The sequence below is a fragment of the Nicotiana tomentosiformis genome, chromosome 1 (assembly GCF_000390325.3).
Source record: "Nicotiana tomentosiformis chromosome 1, ASM39032v3, whole genome shotgun sequence".
Lineage (NCBI taxonomy): Eukaryota > Viridiplantae > Streptophyta > Magnoliopsida > Solanales > Solanaceae > Nicotiana > Nicotiana tomentosiformis.
In genome coordinates, this window is record NC_090812.1 from 48,431,310 (window position 1) to 48,450,531 (window position 19,222).

A 19,222-nucleotide genomic window follows, 5' to 3' on the forward strand; every position below is an offset into this window, starting at 1 on the left:
ATTTCATGTTACGCTATGAGAAGCAAAACTATGGTTCCACCCTTCAACATGATTAACACATCTAAGAGAGACAAACCATAAGCACATGGCACCAGGCAGGAATTGTTATCGACACATGCAAGATAGCAAATTCTCACTTTAGCTGAGAAAGAACAATGAGCCAATCAAGAAAACTAGGTGCTTGTTTATAGGCATACAGATCTACAATCACACAGGGCATCCAAACTAAAAAATACATACATCTACCGTCAAATTACTTGAAAGCAATAGGGTCAAATTTTCAGGATAACAAGCTGTAATCACTCAGGATTTCCTAGTCCTACCACTCAGAGAAGAATCTGGTGTCAAGATGGAATTGGTACTTGGAAATGTTCTGATCACGGACTGCCATTCAAGTTTGGTTTTAGCTCCTTTGTACAGCATTGATCACTTTGAAAGATTAATAGAACAAATCTAACATAAGCTAATATCAGAGCTGTGAACTCACCTCCACTGCATTTGTTATATTTTTACTGGGGAACATTACAAAGTTTGATACAGTATTCTACAAAGTTACGTCACCGAACTCTTAACTGCATAAATTGTAAAACAGCGTCTCTCTCAGTGAGTTGGATCTGGATTAAATTTCACGGATTCCCTCCAGATGAGCTCCTTGATATTTTCTTCAGTAAAAGATGGCTGCTCAAAGTCAAAACTGAAAGGTTTAGGACAAATGGGCTCCTCATTGATATCATGAAGAGGCGCCAAGTAGGGGTGGCAGAGCGCTTGATCAACTGCAAAAGATCATAAAGAGGATTAGCAATGGCAAAATCAGTTTCAGCATAAAACTTTGTTTCTAAATATAGAATTATGAGTTAGAATTGTCTCAAAGAAAGTTCTAATGAATTATCTTTACCTGTAACACGCCTGCTTGGATCAAAGACAAGCATTTTTTCAAGCAAATCAACAGCTCCAGGAGATGAATTGGGGAATCTAGCAGCAAATTGTTGTCTTGGATACTGGGGGAGCTGTCTAACATATCTCCGAGCATTATCACTCCGGAGAAATCCAAGACTGGCATCATCAGGTGATCCTATGAGCTATTTTAAACAAGTAAAGGGACCATATCAGGATTGAACTGACTAAATTACCAAAAGTGAACCTCTTTTTGTGCAAATTAACAACTAAATAAACAGGTATTTGAAGAAATTTCTAAGCAAAATACACTTGGATAGGCCACTGATCATGTTAAAGCATTATAGAGAGCAGTTATTATTCATCATTGCTGTTTACACTTATGGAATCTGTCAGGATAGAGATTGAAGGTAGACAAGCACTCATAATGCATATTTACCTCTGTGATAAGTTTCAACTGGTGAACATAGTCCTTGCCGGGAAAGAGAGGTTGTCTTGTCATCATCTCACCCAGTATGCAACCTACTGACCAGATATCAATTGCTGCTGTATATTCTGAACAATTTAGGAGCAACTCCGGTGCCCGATACCACCGCGTTACGACATACTCCGTCATGAAATCTGTCTCGGATGTTGTCCTTGCAAGCCCAAAATCTCCAACTTTAAGGTCACAATTCGCATTGAGAAACAAATTGCTAGGTTTTAGATCACGATGCAGGACGTTGGCAGAGTGAATGTACTTAAGTCCTCGTAATATTTGGTATAGGAAATACTACAAAAAGCAACAAGGAGAAGGCCACTCATGTACAGGAAGTACGCAATATGGAAAACGTAGATATATCCTAAACAAATAGACCTCTTTAAGGCAATATAGGCATGCACAATTGTTGTAGTAAATTGAGACCAGATTACAGATCTGGACAACCACAGTTATCCGGATAACTAAGATGACTCATGACTGTTCATCCTGTCATGTTTAGGGAACAAAAGTTTCTAACCTTTTTTTTTATCGGTTAATAACAGCAAAAAACCTTCTGACTTCTGCACATTCAATTCTGGATAATCATAAAATTGTTTAACCTTTTCTTCACAACTTGGCCTTACAGTGGATTTTTTTTGTAATATCATACAAAGCAGTGTTCTATAAGCCTGATGTGTGAACAAGTGTAGTTTTTGGCATGGACAAGTTTCACATTGAGTGTCAAGTGGATGCAGTGAATATCACTACCTAAGTGGAGTCTATATACTATTAGTTTACTGCTTGTAGGCTTGCCAAGTAAAAACAATATAACATGGAGAGAAAGGGTTATACATTATTCATATACTTCCAAAACGTTGTCTTCCACCTTCTTCAGATTATCAAGCAAACAACTCTCTTCTTTTACATCCTAATACTGGAACAGAACGATACCATAGATTTTCTTAAGATTGAAACCCCTGACACGAAATAGATATTTGGACAATCCTTGTTAACTTTTCCTTTTCTTGAGCTGGCAATTAAGTTGGACTATCCTTATTACTTGGGGATCTAATATAATAGCGTATATATCAAGCTAGAGACAAGCTATCCAGAGATTAGTAATGCAGGTATAGCTTGTTGTTGGATGTTTGGCTTGATATGTTACAAGTTAGTATACAATGTTATAATTTAAAATGTGTTTACATTTTAAATAAAAATAAATGTTTATTTACTATTACCCGCATTCTTATGCTTTCCTGAGCCGAGGGTCTATTGGAAACAGCCTCTCTATCCTCACAAGGTAGGGGTAAGGTCTGCGTACACACTACCCTCTCCGGACCCCACGGTGTGGGATAAGACTGGGTATGTTGTTGTTGTTGTACTATTACCCGCATTCTTATTTCACATTCTATCCTTAACTTATGCAAGTATTATTTATGAGGAAAGCAAAAGTAGTAACCAAACATTGTATTAAAAATGCTAAAATGTGGATATGAAACTTTACTCCACCAGTAGACCCTTTCTGTGAGTTGATTCTTACTTGTAATCAAAATCTCTAAATACTACTGTTTAAAAAAAAAAATTGATTGTTTACTACTCTCCCTAAAATTATATTCATGTTGACTTTAAAACTTCTACATGATAGACTTTTCCAAGCAGTTTATTATTTTTGTCATTTCTTCCGAAAATGTTTGAATTTCTGTCCTAAAGTAGCTGTGACCAAAGCCTAATTTGACCTTTGCAGATCAAAATTGTGCAAAAATTTTGGGACAGAGAGAGTGATATGGAGGGATTACCAGACGTAAAAGTACAAAGTGCAGAATCTCAAAAATAACATTTGTCATCCAACCACATTTTTAAGCTGGACTCTTTAGTCCGGAATTTTGAACTTAGTTGTTTAATTCAGGGGAAAATTTTAGAAACCCGGGGGGGGGGGGGGGGGGCATAAATAAACAATTTTAAAATACCAAGTCACTTTATGTTCAAATCTTTGATGCCATAACAATCCAGAAACCAATTATACCAGCTACATGGGGATTCAATATGTTAAAGGAAATTGCATATGGGTCACCTATTCCTTGTTGATTGGTTGAGTAATGGTTTCTCATCTTTACTTGAACATCATACTTGACCAGGTGTCCCTTTGCTTTAAACTTTAATTAAATGAGATAAAATGGAGTCATCAGTAAACCATAAGAAAGTCTAGCTTACCCGACAGTGATCATCAGTCAACTGTTGGTTGGAACGAATTATCTGATGAAGATCAGTGTCCATCAATTCATAAACAATGTAGACATCATTGAAATTCTCAGTTTGTGGAGGCCTTATAATATCTTTAGTGGCAATCACCTGTGGTAATTATAAAAGGTAAAATGTTATCATTCTGAAAAAACTGATACGTCGAATCATTATTCCCAAGACAAGAAAAGAATATGAAGACCAACAATACACGAATAACTCCATAAATAAAGTTTTCTTGAAGGAGATAGAAAAATATCTAACATAAAAGATATGACAAATTCACGAAGTGAACGAAGAAAAGAGTTTATGAAATAAACTATTCTTGAAAGAAGATATGTAAGGAGGGCATAGGCTATTTGAGCACCTTAAGAGTAAGGTATTAGTTAACCATAAATGCACATACCTTACCTTATCAAAAAAATAAAGTTACCATAAATGCACATGCTTCCAATTTCTTAACAGCAGAGTCTATGCATAGGAGTCAACAGCTCACCTTACTCTTAGTCATGGTTTTTTTTCATATAAGGTGAGAAATTTCATTTAAACTGTACCAAGGAGCAAATATGTACAGCCAAAATTTCATCCTCCCTCTCTTTAAGCTTGCAGGGAGTGCATGAAATCAGTAATAGTGTTTACATCAAAATCAAAAGACAGTTTACACCAGGAACTCTTGCCAAAGGGTTAACCATTACTATGGAATTCTGAAAGAACTATTTACCTAAAACTGTACTCTTAGGCATTTCTCCTATTCTTTTTACAGCTAACTATCTATAAAAATTAATGGCCCTTGAGACATCTTCCCTTCCTTTACCTCTCGGCTTCAACTGAAGGCAGGAGGAGGTAGAGATAGGATCCAGCATGCTTCACTTTGTTTTCAGTGAAAGCAGGCTTCAATTTTATCGCCTACATTGCCAGAAATCATGGAAAAGTTTCCCTCTAAAAAATCAATTTCTACCATCAAGAAAAACTCTACCATTTAAAAATCTGATTTCCATGGTGTTCCTTCTTCTATCACTTTCTTTTCTCGAAATTATACAGGCAAGGTATCTAAAAGTTCAAACAAAAAGGGGTATCCAAAAGGTGAATACAACTACTATCATCACCAATTCTTACTGGTGTCATCACCTTTTGGTAATAAGTGGTATACATAATTATTTCAGCAAAGTAAAGATAGTAGCTCTGGACGCCTCAAATCTCTCTCAGATCAACCATCTCTGGTTCATAACCCTGTCTTCTGCCTACTCTAGTTACTTGTGATGCAGTTCACAACCATTCCATCTACCCACCCTCCCCGAAGTAATAGAAAGGAAGGGGAAACAACAGCTCATTATGTCTAGTAACAACCAAGGAGCAAAGAAAACAAAAAGATATTTACAAGGGTTGCTCCTTATAGATGGCTAGGGGAAAAGCAATGCTGTCTCCTATAAACTGCAACGACAAGTGACTACTAAGTTATATGTTGCTATACTGAATAGCGAACAAAAAAAGACCAGCACAATAACAGATAAGTCAGTTTTCATGCAAGTAAATGCGCAAGCTAACACGACAAAGTAATGGAACAATCTGAGGAGTGGGGTCAATCGTGGAATTTGTGAAGTAATGTCAATACTCACATTGTCATGATCCATGTGACGAAGAAGCTTTATCTCTCGTAGTGTCCTTTTCGCATCAATTCTATTATCAAATGCATTGCCAATCTTCTTAATAGCTACTTCCTCACGTGTTTCAGAGTTCATAGCGGCACTGAAGGAAAATAAAAAATCACATTTTTCCTTCACATACTAAATAAACAGAGGAAAGAAGTTAAATAGAGGGCAAGGACAACATATAAGATCCTAAGAAAAGCAAAAGGCAAAAACTTCTATTTTCTCTTGCCGAGACTCCACTTACTAACACAAGATAGATATTTAAGAGTAAAGTGTTCATGGAGAGAAGCTACTACTAGTTGGACCCCAAAAAAATCAAGCGATTGTGTGATAACTTTTTCTCGGGAATATTATAGAATGATCTAAAGAGGGTCAATTGGATATAGTTGTGACATAATGAAACTGAGAGTGAAAGTAATAAATAGATACATGAAAGCCATTTCCGTATATGACGGTAAGGAAGAAACAGCATAGGGGAAACCATACTTGCCAATCTTCAGCAGCAAAAAGCTCTAAGTTTTAAGCCCCCCGACTCATTATAAGACACCTAGTGGCTTCTTTGTATCAGGAAATGACCAACATAAGAAAAGTTCATCAGGGTTCAGAATATCTCCGCTCCGCCACTCTTCTTAACACAAACATAGTAACTTTCCAAGCCAAGTGCCCATCGTCCCAAGACCAAATTACAGTTTTTCATTTTACTTCAGGTTCAAGCCAATTCTTGCATTAACACCTTTAAAAATTTTGTATTCTTCCAAAAATTCTAGCTTAGTACTAGTCAATATGAGACCTATAAGATTCAACAGTGCCACAGCTATTAAGTTAGGATGGACCTCAAGAGAAAACACATAACTAAGCACTTAGCAAACACAACCTAGGAAACTCATCAAAGGCACTTTTCTTGATAGTTCACAAACTTCCACATTAGACCAAATCAAAGAAATTTGAAACCAAAAGATACCCAGAAACACACAATCTTTCTTTTAATCACAATGGTCACCGGGGCCAACATGCACGCATATCAATTAACAAGACCTTTGACAGATAACTTGTATAGGTCAATATCCACTCAAGGGCAAGCTTAGTTCCTCCTCATAGACTATAACCTAAACCAGGCGGTAATACACTTAACCCATAAACTATTACAAAAATAAAAGAAGAATTAATTCAAAGAAAAGAGCTTGAAGTTCAAAAGGGGATAATAGTAGTATTATTCATACCAAACGATGCCATAAGCTCCACGACCAACCGGCCTAAGGGGAACATACTTTTTGGAAACTTCAAAGAGATTACCATACACATTATACTGCGCATAACGACCCCCATGTGTTGGAACTCCTTTGAAATTACTTTGTACACCTTGATCACCTGAAATTGCTTCCATAGGAAATCAACCCAACAAAAAATTTAGAAAATTCTTTTTTTTTTCTTCGAAAAATTGAAATCTTGGGCAAAACCCAGTTCAAAGACAGTTTTTAATGGGCCTGTTAGTGTCGGTAGCCTTTCAAGAAGAAGATGTGAAGAGCTCTTTTGACATTTCTTTGAGTGGTGACCTTCTTTCTTGTTTTTCTTTTCCCTTTCTTTTGTTTTTTTCCTTTTCTTTTACTTTCCTTTATCTTTCCTAAATTTATCAAATTTTCCGGAGAAAACTTTGGGGAAGGACGTGTGTGAACTTTTGAACATTGGCCTTCACTATTTCAATACTAGATGCACTTATGGTCTTATGCCAGCTCTATTGTGAAAGTATGGCTAACGTGGTTACCTTATTTGCTATTACCTCCGTTCATTTTTAGCTAGTGTTTGTTCATAAATTTTTAAATTTATTCTAAAAAATCTGATTTAGGTGAAGTTTGGTTTGAAGATAAAAATGTGTTTGGACATTTATTTTGGGTGAAGTTTGGTTTGAAAAAATATAAAATATAACTTATACTCACAAGTTCTATAAACTATCACAAATACCCAACATTACCATTATTAATAACATTCATTATATTATCGCAAACCATAGTCCTGAACATAAATAAATTTGATACAAAATTATCATTTTTATAATAAACTACATGATACACTATCAGATGACCGAGAAGACGAAACAACATCGTTACAAAATAATAAATGGTGGACTCTTTTATAAAATACAAAAGTTTGGATCAATTTTTAAAAAATATAATAGTGATATTTTGGCCCAAAACCAGCTATTGAGCTGGTTTTGGGATTTGGGATTTGGCCAAAATGTGGGCAAAATCTATGGCCAAACATGTGTTTGCCAAATAAAACCCAAGTTTATTTTGACAAAATCTATGGCCAAACGGGTCCTTAGTTGTTAACTTTTGATTTTGCACTCCCTTTAAAAAATATAAAGTATCTATATTACAATTTAACTTATAATAATGATATCATTTCAAAAAGTCTTGGGAAATGATTCGTGGAATGAGTAGTTAATGATAAGGATAAAGTAGGAGAAAAAATGTTATCTTTTTCTTAATTTGCCAATAAAAGTGAAATATATTTTTAGTATAGTACACAATTAAAATTGAACGAATGAAGTAGTTAATTATTTTTATATTGAAATCAGCTAGTAATGTATTACTCGAGTTAGATGAAAAGTTTATAATGCTCTTTGTAACTTCAATATACTCTCAAAAAATTTCCAAGAATTAAAGTAAGAATGTTCTAGAAAAGATTATCAAGGAAAATTGCTAGCGTAGGAAAATTATGGTCTACCTTTATAACCTATTATCACATTGACTTTTCAATGTATCAAATTGATCACTCCTCTCCAAGTATATATATTTATATCGTGGCAGCTTGGAATTGGAATATTTTGAGTAATTACGTACATATGGTTGGTTGTTCTACAGATTTTCTTTGAAGACTCTGATATTTTATTCTTGGAAGCTATGAGCAGTTGGAAAAAAAAATTGTTTTTTATCCAGTCAAGTTGGCCATTGGTAACCTCATTTTGTTCGACTAGTGCAAGAAACCTTTGTTTTGCTTTTTGGTCTACCCATAGAATTGAAAGTAGAACAATCCATTTAACCCCATTCATGCTACTCCTAACTATTGAGCCAAACTAATATTCCATTTCCGCTCTAACCATATTCCCATTAATAAGAATTAAGAACCTTCTTTTTAAAAGAAAAAAATCAGCAGTAAGAGGATGGCAACCTAACATTAAAAATGACATCACTCCTAAGATGAATTTCGTTTTAGTATTTCATTATTCGAAAGGCGAGAAAACACTATTAACAAAAAACGTTAAAAGTCTAATTCTATATCCGGAAAAAAAAATACTCCTGTCTTGTCTAACTGTAGGTAAATTAAAGGTGAATGAATTAAGAAATTACAACTTCTAGGACCTTATCTCTGAGTATGTGTACAATTAAGTCGGAGAGGGATGGCTCAAACTTGCATATATTCGCTTATTAATCCATCCAATATAGTAGTACCAAACTACCAATTAATACAGTAATAAACTAGAGGGATCTATCTTCATGGCCGGAGGTTTGGAGGGAGACCCTAGAGTCTAAAGGTTTCAAGTTGAACAGGACCAAAACGGAATACTTGGAGTGCAAGTTCAACGACGTAACCCAGGAAGCGGACATGGAGGTGAGGCTTGATACACAAGTCATCCCCAATAGAGTAAGTTTTAGGTATCTTGGGTCAATAATACAAAAAAATAGGGAGGTTGATGAGGATGCCACACATCGTATCGCGTCAGGGTGGATGAAATGGAGTTCGCTTCCGATGTCTTGTGTGATAAGAATATTCCACTAAAACTTAAAGGTAAGTTCTATAGAGTGATGGTTAGACCGACTATGTTGTATGGAGTAGAGTGTTGGCCAGTCAAGAACTCTCATGTCCAAAAGATAAAAGTAGCTGAAATAAGAATGTTGAAATGGCTGTGCGGGCATACCCGATTTGATAAGATTAGGAATGGAGTTATTTGAGAAAAGGCGAAAGTGGCCTCCGTGGAGGATAATATGCGGGAGGCGAGGCTGAGATGGTTCGGACAAAGGAGAAACATTGATGCCCCAGTTATGAGGTGTGAGAGGTTAGCAACAGTAGGTATGAGGAGGGGTAGCGGCATGCCGAAAAAGTATCGGAGAGAGGTGATTAGGCAGGATATGACGCAGTTGGAGCTTACCGCGGACATGTCCCTTGATAGGAGGTTGTGGAGGTCGAGTATTAGGGTAGAAGGCTAGTGGGTAGTCGAGCGCGCTGCTCTTTCTTTCCCAAACCTATAACATTAGTATTAGTATGGTATCCCTTTTACTCATAGACTGCTATCTTTACTTGCTGTTTGATTGGCATCTTTCGCTTTGATTTTTTAATATACTGTTGTTGTTACTACTTGTGGCCTATGCTTCTTTATGTATATGTGATATTGCTATAAAGCGCATTTCATCTACTCTCTAGTCTAGGGTCTATCAGAAACAACATCTATGACCTACTAGCCAGTGTATGACATTTGGTATTGCCAGCGGTTGGTGAGAGTTTTATTACGACAGGTCAAGTAAATATGGTACTCATCTCATAATTCAAAGGGATAAGTAAAATTACCCAAGCCACCTACCAAAAAACATTCCTATAAGAAAAGAGAGGAGTTATCTCAACTCTCAAGTATTATCATCTCTACCTTCGTTAGTATACACTGTTGTTAGCACTTGAAAAGTCAAACAGATTTCTCTTCGGGTTACGAATTTTTCGCACTCTTTCTAAATATTTTTGTAAGGAGTGTATATTATGTAAATTTTTAATATATAAACTTTATTTCAATAAATTTTAAAGTGCCAAAATAAAAATTGAAGTCGAAGAACCGTCTACGTATTTGGTCTAAGAATAGTGATGTAAATGGAGTTGGAAGCTAGTCAATTCCCCCGCTCTTTGCGCCATCTCTGACTATAATTTTTCTTCACGAAATTGTACTTTACCTCTTTTCTTTTCCTTTGTTTTCTGGTCACCACGTTGGAATTAGCTGTCTTTAACGTCGGAAACACGTCTGTCCAACAACCCACTTGCTTAATCAAAAGTCGGAAAATTTTCTCCATACCGCAATGTCCCTTCAAACTAAAAACATGGATCCACTTACAGCATTAAACCTTACCCAACATTATTTCAAGCTTAAACACACAAAAAGAAATCAGATTTAGCTTCCAGAAAACAAAAGATAGAGCAGAAAAGTTATAAATTGATCTGTTAGCAGGGATGACAACTTTATACATCATAGACATAGTATAAAAGTACAGATATATATCCAACACCACATAACAAGTATATAGCAACGACAAACAACCTTTATCACAACAATAACTATATATTGCACTACTTAGCAGTACATCATATTTAACCAGAAAGCACAAAACTCCACATCGACACACGCACCCACAACCATGTGTATACGCAAAAGACTCCCTTTTTCCTAACATTCACTTCACCATTTGTTTTTGTACATTGTTGTTTGGTAGCACTGGTTTAATGACTGCACTACCAACTCTAAGATTACAAAGCAAAGCATCACGTCCGGTTAGAAGGATCTGAAAGAACTTATCTGTCTCCTTTGTTAGGAGATCTAGTCCTTCCGAAAGTTTTTCTGTCTTTTTAGTCAGATCTGAAGTTAGAACTTCCAACTGTTCTGCATCAATAGGGTCTATTCCATCCTGTATGACTGGGTATAACTTCTTCACGCTTACATCCACTGCTTCAAGCTCCTTCAATGCTGTGAACTTCCCTCCGGAATATATGCTCCTGATCTCCCCACTAATAAAATCATGAAGATCAACAAAAGCTTCAGTCCACAAGCAAGTCACGTGAACCTGAAGATCCTTCAATTTCTTCGCGGAACCTGAGAATGCAACAGCAAAGATGCTACATATGAAAACAGTTACAACCCTCACTCCATACATTGCGTGCATCAGAACCTTCCCTTTCGCAGAATTCTTGATCTTGGGTAGGTTCAGTGATTCAGTGAGGCTGTCCAAGATGGCAAAGCAATTCTCCAGTCTGTGGTTCTTTGAATTAATATGATGCTTCCATCCGTCCAACGAAGAACGAGCCTTCATGAACTGTGTTGAGGAGCCATCCAAGTTGTGCAAGCCGCATTGAAGATAAAGGTGGCCTTGGCTAAGCCTGGATATCTCAGAGCTGTAGGCAATGCACATATCCAGCATCTTCAAACTATTGTCCAAGTAGACATCAATCCACTTCTCATCCCAGTCAGATACAGGAAGCTCAAGATCAGTAATAAGAGTTTTCACATCTGTATGAATTGCACAAAGTGTGCTTATTGCTTGTTTCATCCATGATAGGCTAAGGATATCTTCCTTGCCTCCAGGCTTAAGACTCTTAAGCCTCCCTGCTAATGTCCCCTCAAAAGCATTCAACAGAGCAAGAAGCCTAGGAGACAAGTACGAGCCCTTGGGTAATATCATTTTGAAAGGATTTCCAAATCGGAGAGAAGGGCGGTGTGGTTCCTGTGGGAGACTCATTTGGATATAGATAAACTGCACAGAAAGCAGAGAAAAAGACACTGTCAATAAAATTATAAATTCAGTAAACCAAGTTTTAGCTTTTACCCAGGAAATCACACCCCATAACTTAAAGAAGATTCCCCTTGTATATGGAGCAAATATTCTAGCATACTTCTCATTAAAACAGTAAACAAACTACATAATTATGATTTTGCAGCAAATAGTACATACTACTTGACAGATAAGCTTGAACGAATCAACAAGAGGTACATGCCACAACTACAAAAAGAACTCTTGCTAAACGAAAGAGAAGCCGCATACCGCACAGATAAACCTAGCATATCTAGAGGATGTGTCTGGTAACAGGGAAAGCCCCAATGGCTGTTTCTCTACCTGTTGGGGAGATGCCAACCATCTCTCCTTTCTATGAACATATGGCCGCAGCCTCACCCAGCAAATCCACTCAACCATGGCAAGAAGACCATGTTATTCTCTATTCTCAATAATTCTTTTTTAAAGAGTTGAGGAAACCAAAACTATTAACCAAAGTACCTTAGAACTTTTAACTAGGGTTCAAAAGGAAACAAAAACAAACAGAGTAACTGCTTGAATGGATCAACTCTTCCTTTTATTCACAAAAAAGTTTACCTCATAGAATCTAGGTACAGAAACTCAAATCCATAAACCTTTTCAAAAGAAAATATATATTTTTTGTTTATTACCATTAAGATAAGATTTTGCTAATCACTGATTGAGGGGAAAGAGCACAAACTGACATTAGAATCTCACGAAACGAAAAAAAAAAATCAAAGCTTGTGGCACAGATATATCCACAGATCCAAAACCAACTCACAATCCATGCGTTTAAGCACAAAAGTATACATGGATCTAAGAAAATATTGAAAATTCAAGATTTTAGCACTAACATATCCGTAGATCTAAGTCAAAATTTCATGCTTTTAACTCAGGTACATCCATAGATCTCAAACAGCTCAAAATTCATTCATTTAGGCACAGATCTAAAACAAACTCCAGTATCTAAACAAGAGAAAAACAAATCAAAGCAAATTAACCACCAAATTAAGCGATAATTACATCGGAAACACTGACCTAATAGACGGATTATTCAAATCCGGAGGTGATCCAAAACGGTCAACGCCTTAAAAGCTGCACCGATTTTCACAAAGCTGTATCAGAAAATTTCGAGTCAAACCCTAAAGTTCTATACACACACACATACATAGAGAATAAAGAAAAATTATTATGAAAGTAGTGAGAGGAAATGGCCGTACCTGATATAGAGTACAGAGACGAAACGGTAAACAGAAGCGCCGTGGAAAGTTCGCAAGGTCCGCGTTGTTTTGGGAGGTGATAAGGGTTTGGTTTTATGGGGACAATAATGTCCTTGTGCAAAATTTGGCCGTTGGATTTTCATTATCACAATTGTGGATAAATGAGTGGTTACCACTGATTTTTCTTTCTTTTATTTTATTTTATTATTAATGCGAATGGATTGTGCATATAGTCACTAATAATAATATAATTTAAAAAAATTGCGCTTATGCACTGTAATATCCATTTTGTTTTTCAAAATAATCTAATTTTTATATTACTAGTGTACGTATCTTTATTTCCATATTTTATCATATATAAAATAGTACAAAAAATTTCAGTATTTGGTAAGAAAAACTTAAGAATAAGTGATACTCTTGCACTTAAACAATATTAGTCTTAACATATGCGCATTGCGCGTGTACCCATGTTAATAAAAATAAAAAATTTAAAATAATATAAATAGTATATTTAAAAGATATTTGTGACAAATAAAAATTAGCAAAAATATGATTTCCAAGGATAATGCTTTCAACCCACACTAATTAACTTTTTCAAAAGCCAAAATTCTCATCATCTTGTGATAAATACGTTTTCTTAGCTTTTTGTAATGATGTTAAATTCTAAGACATATTACGCATGTTGATGTTATAATTATATTATTTTTTTATTAAGCAATTATGTTATTTGATATTTTGTATTTCTGCTTAACGTCTATAGTTGCTGATAAAGTAATTTTGAATAACTGAAAAAGAATTAAAATTGCTAGTATTTGGCCATATGAGAATAAAAAGAGAGAAGAATAGTCAAAAAAATATTTTTTATGCCCAATACCTTGCTTTAAATTGATAGTATTTGGAGCCAGATTTCACATTTTTTTTTAAGAAAGCACGAAAAGAAAAAAAGAAACTAATAATTTTTCAATACTGGTCTACACCAAACAATGTTGATGGAAAACCCCGAGAAGATATAATAAGCCGCTGACCTCGAGAAATTTTTCAATGTTTATTAGGATTTATAAAGAAAAATCATACTTGATTTTAAATTTTTAAAATTAGGTATTCGTACGTTTTTCAAATAAAAAAAATAGAATTTTAATTTTTAGAAAAATAATTAAATTATTATTCTTAAATATTAAAAAAATAACTATTTTATCTAATGAGCAGTGTCCATAATCAAAGATTTACAACTCTAGTATATGTTGCACATGTATGTGTCCGTATATTTTAGAAGGATTTAGAACAAACATTAACAATACAAAAATGTCTTTATAATTAGTACAATATATTAATAGTTGGCAGAAGGTTGCTCTTCTTAGACTATCAACCACATTTACTTTATAAATTAATATACTTGATTTTTAAATACCCAATAGAATAACAATATTTATATTTAGCATAGAAAAGAATATCAACTAATTAATACAGCCTAAACATAAAAGGATTACAAAGTTGCAAAACTTTGTATAATTCAAAATATTAGGAAATTAATTTAATGACTATTTCTAAATATTAGAAAAATAATTAAATAATTATTTTTAAGTATTATAAAAATAATAAATAAATATTCCTAAGTATTAGATAATTAATTGAATTACTATTTTGTCTAGCGTGAACTCTATTTTTAAGAGTAAATAAGACGGACGACATTTGATAAGGGCCTTCGTGCTTTTAATATAACTAGTTTTAGGGTACGCGCGTTACACGTGTAAGACGCGCATGTTAGTAAGAAAATTGTATATAACAAGAACGAACAATGTATAATAGTAATTAATGTCCAAATAAATTCAACATGCAATTGAAATAAAAATTGAGTGTAATTACATTAATATAATAGGTAAATTCAAATATGTTGGATATCTTCTAAACCTGCAAAAGTCAACACTTTGATTGGTTAAGGTAGTGATATAACATTTGTAATTATAAATAATATATTTTATGATTTAATAACAGTTATATTATTATATCTTATATAATATCTCTTTATAGACAATATTAAAAATATTTAAAAGAAGATTTAAAAGAAATACTTAAACCACTAATAAGGATTTAACATAACAAAAACAATTATTTGCTAATGCACTCACGTATGTTAATCTAACCAGAATGCACGTACTACTAAACTATTAATTTTTATACTTCTTACCTTGTCACCCCTCCTAACCTAGTTAGGATCCTCTAATGTTGCAATTTTTTTTATGGAGAATTACAATCCATCATCACTAATATTAACAAACTTAAATTATTTCTTGGTGAGATAGGGCTTTAATTTTTGACTTCGTATATTTATAAATTTATTTGGAGACCATACATTGAGAAATATCGTATCAAATTGAGGATTGATATGCTTTTGTTCACATATACAAGAACACACCTTATTATTGCACAGTAAACTTAATTTCTAATAGTAGCATAAATATCAAATAAAGCTACATGAACCAGTAAAAACTATCAAAATTTTGGGTATATGCAAGGACACCAATTGCCAAGAGCTATTATTTAAGAACACAATTATAATATTGTGATATGTATATAGTCAATTAAAAGAAGTAACTAAACTTATTTTTTTCTTACAAAATATGAGCAACTTGAGCTGGCATAACAATTAGTAATTAAAACTATTAAACACAAAGTGAAAATAATCTTAAATTAATAAAGTATATAATTTATATGAGTTAGAATGTCTAACCGATTTTATGTGATGAATGCAATGATCTAAAGAACTTGTACAACATTCGTATATGAGTTAATTTTAAACCAATGATCATATATGAGACATTGTAAATAAAAGCACAATTGACAAACTTTTTATATGCAATTGTTTATGAGTAATGCATTAAAGATCATTATTACGTAAGTTCAAGCATATAGAACAAGGTAGAAAATTTACCTCAATTCGCAAGCAAGTTTACCTATACGAACGTTGATACTATAAACGATTTATAATAAAGAATGCAGGTTAACGACTTTTTTTATAAAATGGTTAGCTCCTCTTTATTTTAACTATTTTGGTTCTAAAATTCTAGAAACCTAAATTGAATCCTAAATATAAATAAAGTGAAGATACAACATTACCATAAACTACGATCGGTAAACTAATATTAAATTGAATCCTAACCTACACAAAAAAAAAAACAATAAAAATTGCCGATACAAAAGAAACAATGGAAAAAGACACACCATAATTAAAAAGAAAGAATCCTAAAAGTAAAGGAAACAAAACCAAAGGAAAAGAAATCGTAAGGCAAGAATCCCAAGTAGTGTAAATTCTAAAGAATTCTAAACCTAAAAGGAAGTACACGGCATTTTTTGATTTTGGGAAGAAAAAAAAAGAAATTAATGATTATAATTACAAATATATCCAACATAAAATGCACTTACGAAGGATAAAAAAGACAAACGACATTTCGATAGGGTTTTCGTGCTTTTAGTATAGTATAGATAGATATAGATATAGATATATCTGCACATTATTTTGAATAAAAAATTTATCCTTGATTATAATTGAATAATTTTTTAATTTGCAACTAGCATTGTTTTTGGATTTAAAGTTTCTTTATTTAATGTACATGGAGCCCGAATGAGACCATTGTACTTGGAACTTTTTTTTAAGCGGTAGCTAATTAACCTTTGAACAATCTCTTTGCCCACACAGATATTTTATTTCTAGCTCTTCTTTTTTTATTATAAGATATGTTTTTATTATTTATGAGAATTATTTTATTGCAATATGGCGAGGAAGTGTGTAGAAGATTGAACACGGCAAAAATCTCACGGTTAGTATTTTGGTGACTTCAGCCATGTCTGTTTGTTGGGATCCATCAGATCCCATACTCTCCCATTTGTAGTATTGCTTTTACTTTTCCGCACGAGTTTCTCTACAAAATACTTATCTAAAAAAAAATTTGGTTTGATTTTTTGGCAAAGTTTTGAAAACAAATTCTATCGTAAAGGCCCTAATTAATTAGTGTTACACTTTTGCACTTTATTTTAAAGTAGCAAGCAATGAATGAGGTTTTGACCAAATGGTCAAATTAGTACGCGTAACCATATTAATTCATTTTCTTTATAATTCAAAGGGAGGATGAAATCTTCCAGATTAAGCGAAAGTGATTTTGAAAATTAATCTAATATCCATTTAAAATATAAATATAATCCCATTACAACGTTCCATTACAGTATCCATCATCTACCAAAGTTCGGATATTACAATTTTACACCTAACGAGTAAATAAATAACATATGTTTGCACATAAATTTTATTATTTAACTATAATAACTTAATATACATTCTATCTTATTTTTCACTTAAACATAAGTATGTCGTAATCGGCGGGCCAATTCCGATTACGTGCTTGAACATATCCAATCCTTTGACACTTTGCAGTTCCAGCATTTTCCAGTGGGCTAAATTAGACATGGCAACTGGCAAGTAATTAGTAATGTATATACTCGGTTGTCGAGTATTATTCGGCCCAAAATGTAGTTGGGCCTCTTTCTGGGGCTACATATTGGGCTAGGTTTCTTCATCAAAAGGCCCATTTCCTCCCATTTTATCCCATTTTGCTTTAGTGATCTTTACACAAATAGCCAGTCATATTCACTGTTTACTTTTTAAGCCATATATATATATAATATACATTGATTATACATAATTATACACATATAATACATAAATTATGCATATATTATACTCCCATTGCTATTTTTAGTTTAACTGGTTGAATGAGTGGCTATTTGAGTTAATTCTTCTTTTAACTACATATTGGGCCAGGTTGCTCTATTTTGTTACTGAGATGTTACAACAACATACTCAGTGTGATCCTACTTGGTCTGAGAAGGGTGGGATATATAGAAATCTTACTCCTACTTTGTGTGAGGTAGAGAGATTATTTTCAATAGACCATCGGCTCAATAAAAGCGTTTTCAAAACAGGTGTGAAAATACAAGAGTAAAAGAGCTAAAATGAAAATACTAGAGAAAGGAAATGTATTAGCATAAAAAATAGTAAAGATAATCAAAGTAAAAAATAATAATAATAAATTAACTAGAAAACAAAAGTTATAAATTGGGAGTGAGTGAGGACCAAAAGGCCCCTCAAAATTATTTATGAGAACATCTTAGAGCCCGTTTGGACATAAGAAATTTTTTATTTTTTTCGAAAATTTTTTACTTTTTTTCGAAATCAGTGTTTGGTCATAAATTTTTTAATTTTCACTTGAAGATGCATTTTGGAATTTTTCGAAAATTTTAAAAATTCCAAAAAGTTGTTTTACAAATTTTTACTCAGATCACTCACAAAACTTCAAAAACAACCAAAATTATATTCATATCCAAACACAACTCTAATTTTCAAATACCATTTTCACTTTGAATTTTTTTTTGAAAGTTTACAATTCTTATGTCCAAATGCCCACTTGTTAATAAAAGAATCACATGAATGCACACTAACTTCCAACAACAATAAGCAATCTTGCTGCAAATTCATAAATGTCACGTCCCCAGCGCAGACCTGTTCCACTCATTACGCTATTCTTACTTTACCAGGCAATCAACCCCATATGACAAAAAATAAGAGTAATAAATTAACACCAGAAAGAATTAAAGACAATCTTGATTTGGAATAACAAAGTAATAGTAGCACAAATCTGACATTTAGATTCCATTCAAAAATGTCCCTGCGTCCCACTATAGTTAATTCTCTCACATCAAATGGCTAATTTTGTATCTTTATATAACCAGAATACAATAACATATCACAAGAATATATAAATGCGTTTAAATGTGATAATCAGAATCGATATGATTCGCTCCTGTTTGGCCATAGAATTTGGGAGTTTTTTTTTTCAAATTTTATTTTCAAATATCTGTTTGTTATAGATTTTAACCACTTTTTGGCAGATTTTGAAAACAAAATCTTCAAATCCCAAAAATAACTCTAGATTAGTTTTTGACGTTTTTGAAGTTTTCTACTCACGAAACTTCAAATTCTTTTCAAATAAAATACATGTCCAAACACAATTTCAACTTTAAAAAATCATTTTCCATCTCATTCTTCAAAAATTTAAATTTTAAGTTTCAACCAAATCTTTGTCTGAACGCTAGTTAAATCTTTTTTCCCTTTAAAGGAATCAGTAAAAAAGAGGAAAGATGGAACTAGATTAGTAGCAACCAAAGCCA

General features: G+C 33.4%; 2 protein-coding genes and 1 pseudogene across 3 annotated transcripts; all 3 read right to left on the reverse strand.

The window, feature by feature from the left end:
• Positions 1–123: 123 nt before the first annotated feature.
• Positions 124–6,910, reverse strand: LOC104115513 (mitogen-activated protein kinase homolog MMK2). Its single transcript, XM_070182188.1, has 6 exons — positions 6,462–6,910; positions 5,209–5,338; positions 3,566–3,703; positions 1,334–1,666; positions 896–1,079; positions 124–773 (listed from the first exon to the last, which is right to left on the reverse strand). Exons 1-6 carry the CDS (start codon positions 6,623–6,625, stop codon positions 601–603), a joined length of 1,122 nt encoding a protein of 373 aa, XP_070038289.1. The 5' UTR covers positions 6,626–6,910; the 3' UTR covers positions 124–600.
• A 3,628-nt stretch (positions 6,911–10,538) lies between these two features.
• Positions 10,539–13,145, reverse strand: LOC104093692 (protein BPS1, chloroplastic-like). 2 transcript variants are annotated; one of them, XM_009599483.4, is made up of 3 exons: positions 13,004–13,145; positions 12,822–12,898; positions 10,539–11,744 (listed from the first exon to the last, which is right to left on the reverse strand). In XM_009599483.4, the coding sequence occupies exon 3, from the start codon at positions 11,727–11,729 to the stop codon at positions 10,671–10,673; it is 1,059 nt and encodes a 352-aa protein (XP_009597778.1). In that variant the 5' UTR covers positions 11,730–11,744; positions 12,822–12,898; positions 13,004–13,145; the 3' UTR covers positions 10,539–10,670. The 2 variants fall into 2 exon arrangements, with proteins under 2 accessions (XP_009597778.1, XP_009597780.1); XM_009599485.4 differs by having other exon boundaries at positions 12,822–12,878; positions 13,004–13,121.
• LOC117276155 (U6atac minor spliceosomal RNA) lies at positions 11,995–12,145 on the reverse strand (annotated as a pseudogene).
• Positions 13,146–19,222: the final 6,077 nt, after the last annotated feature.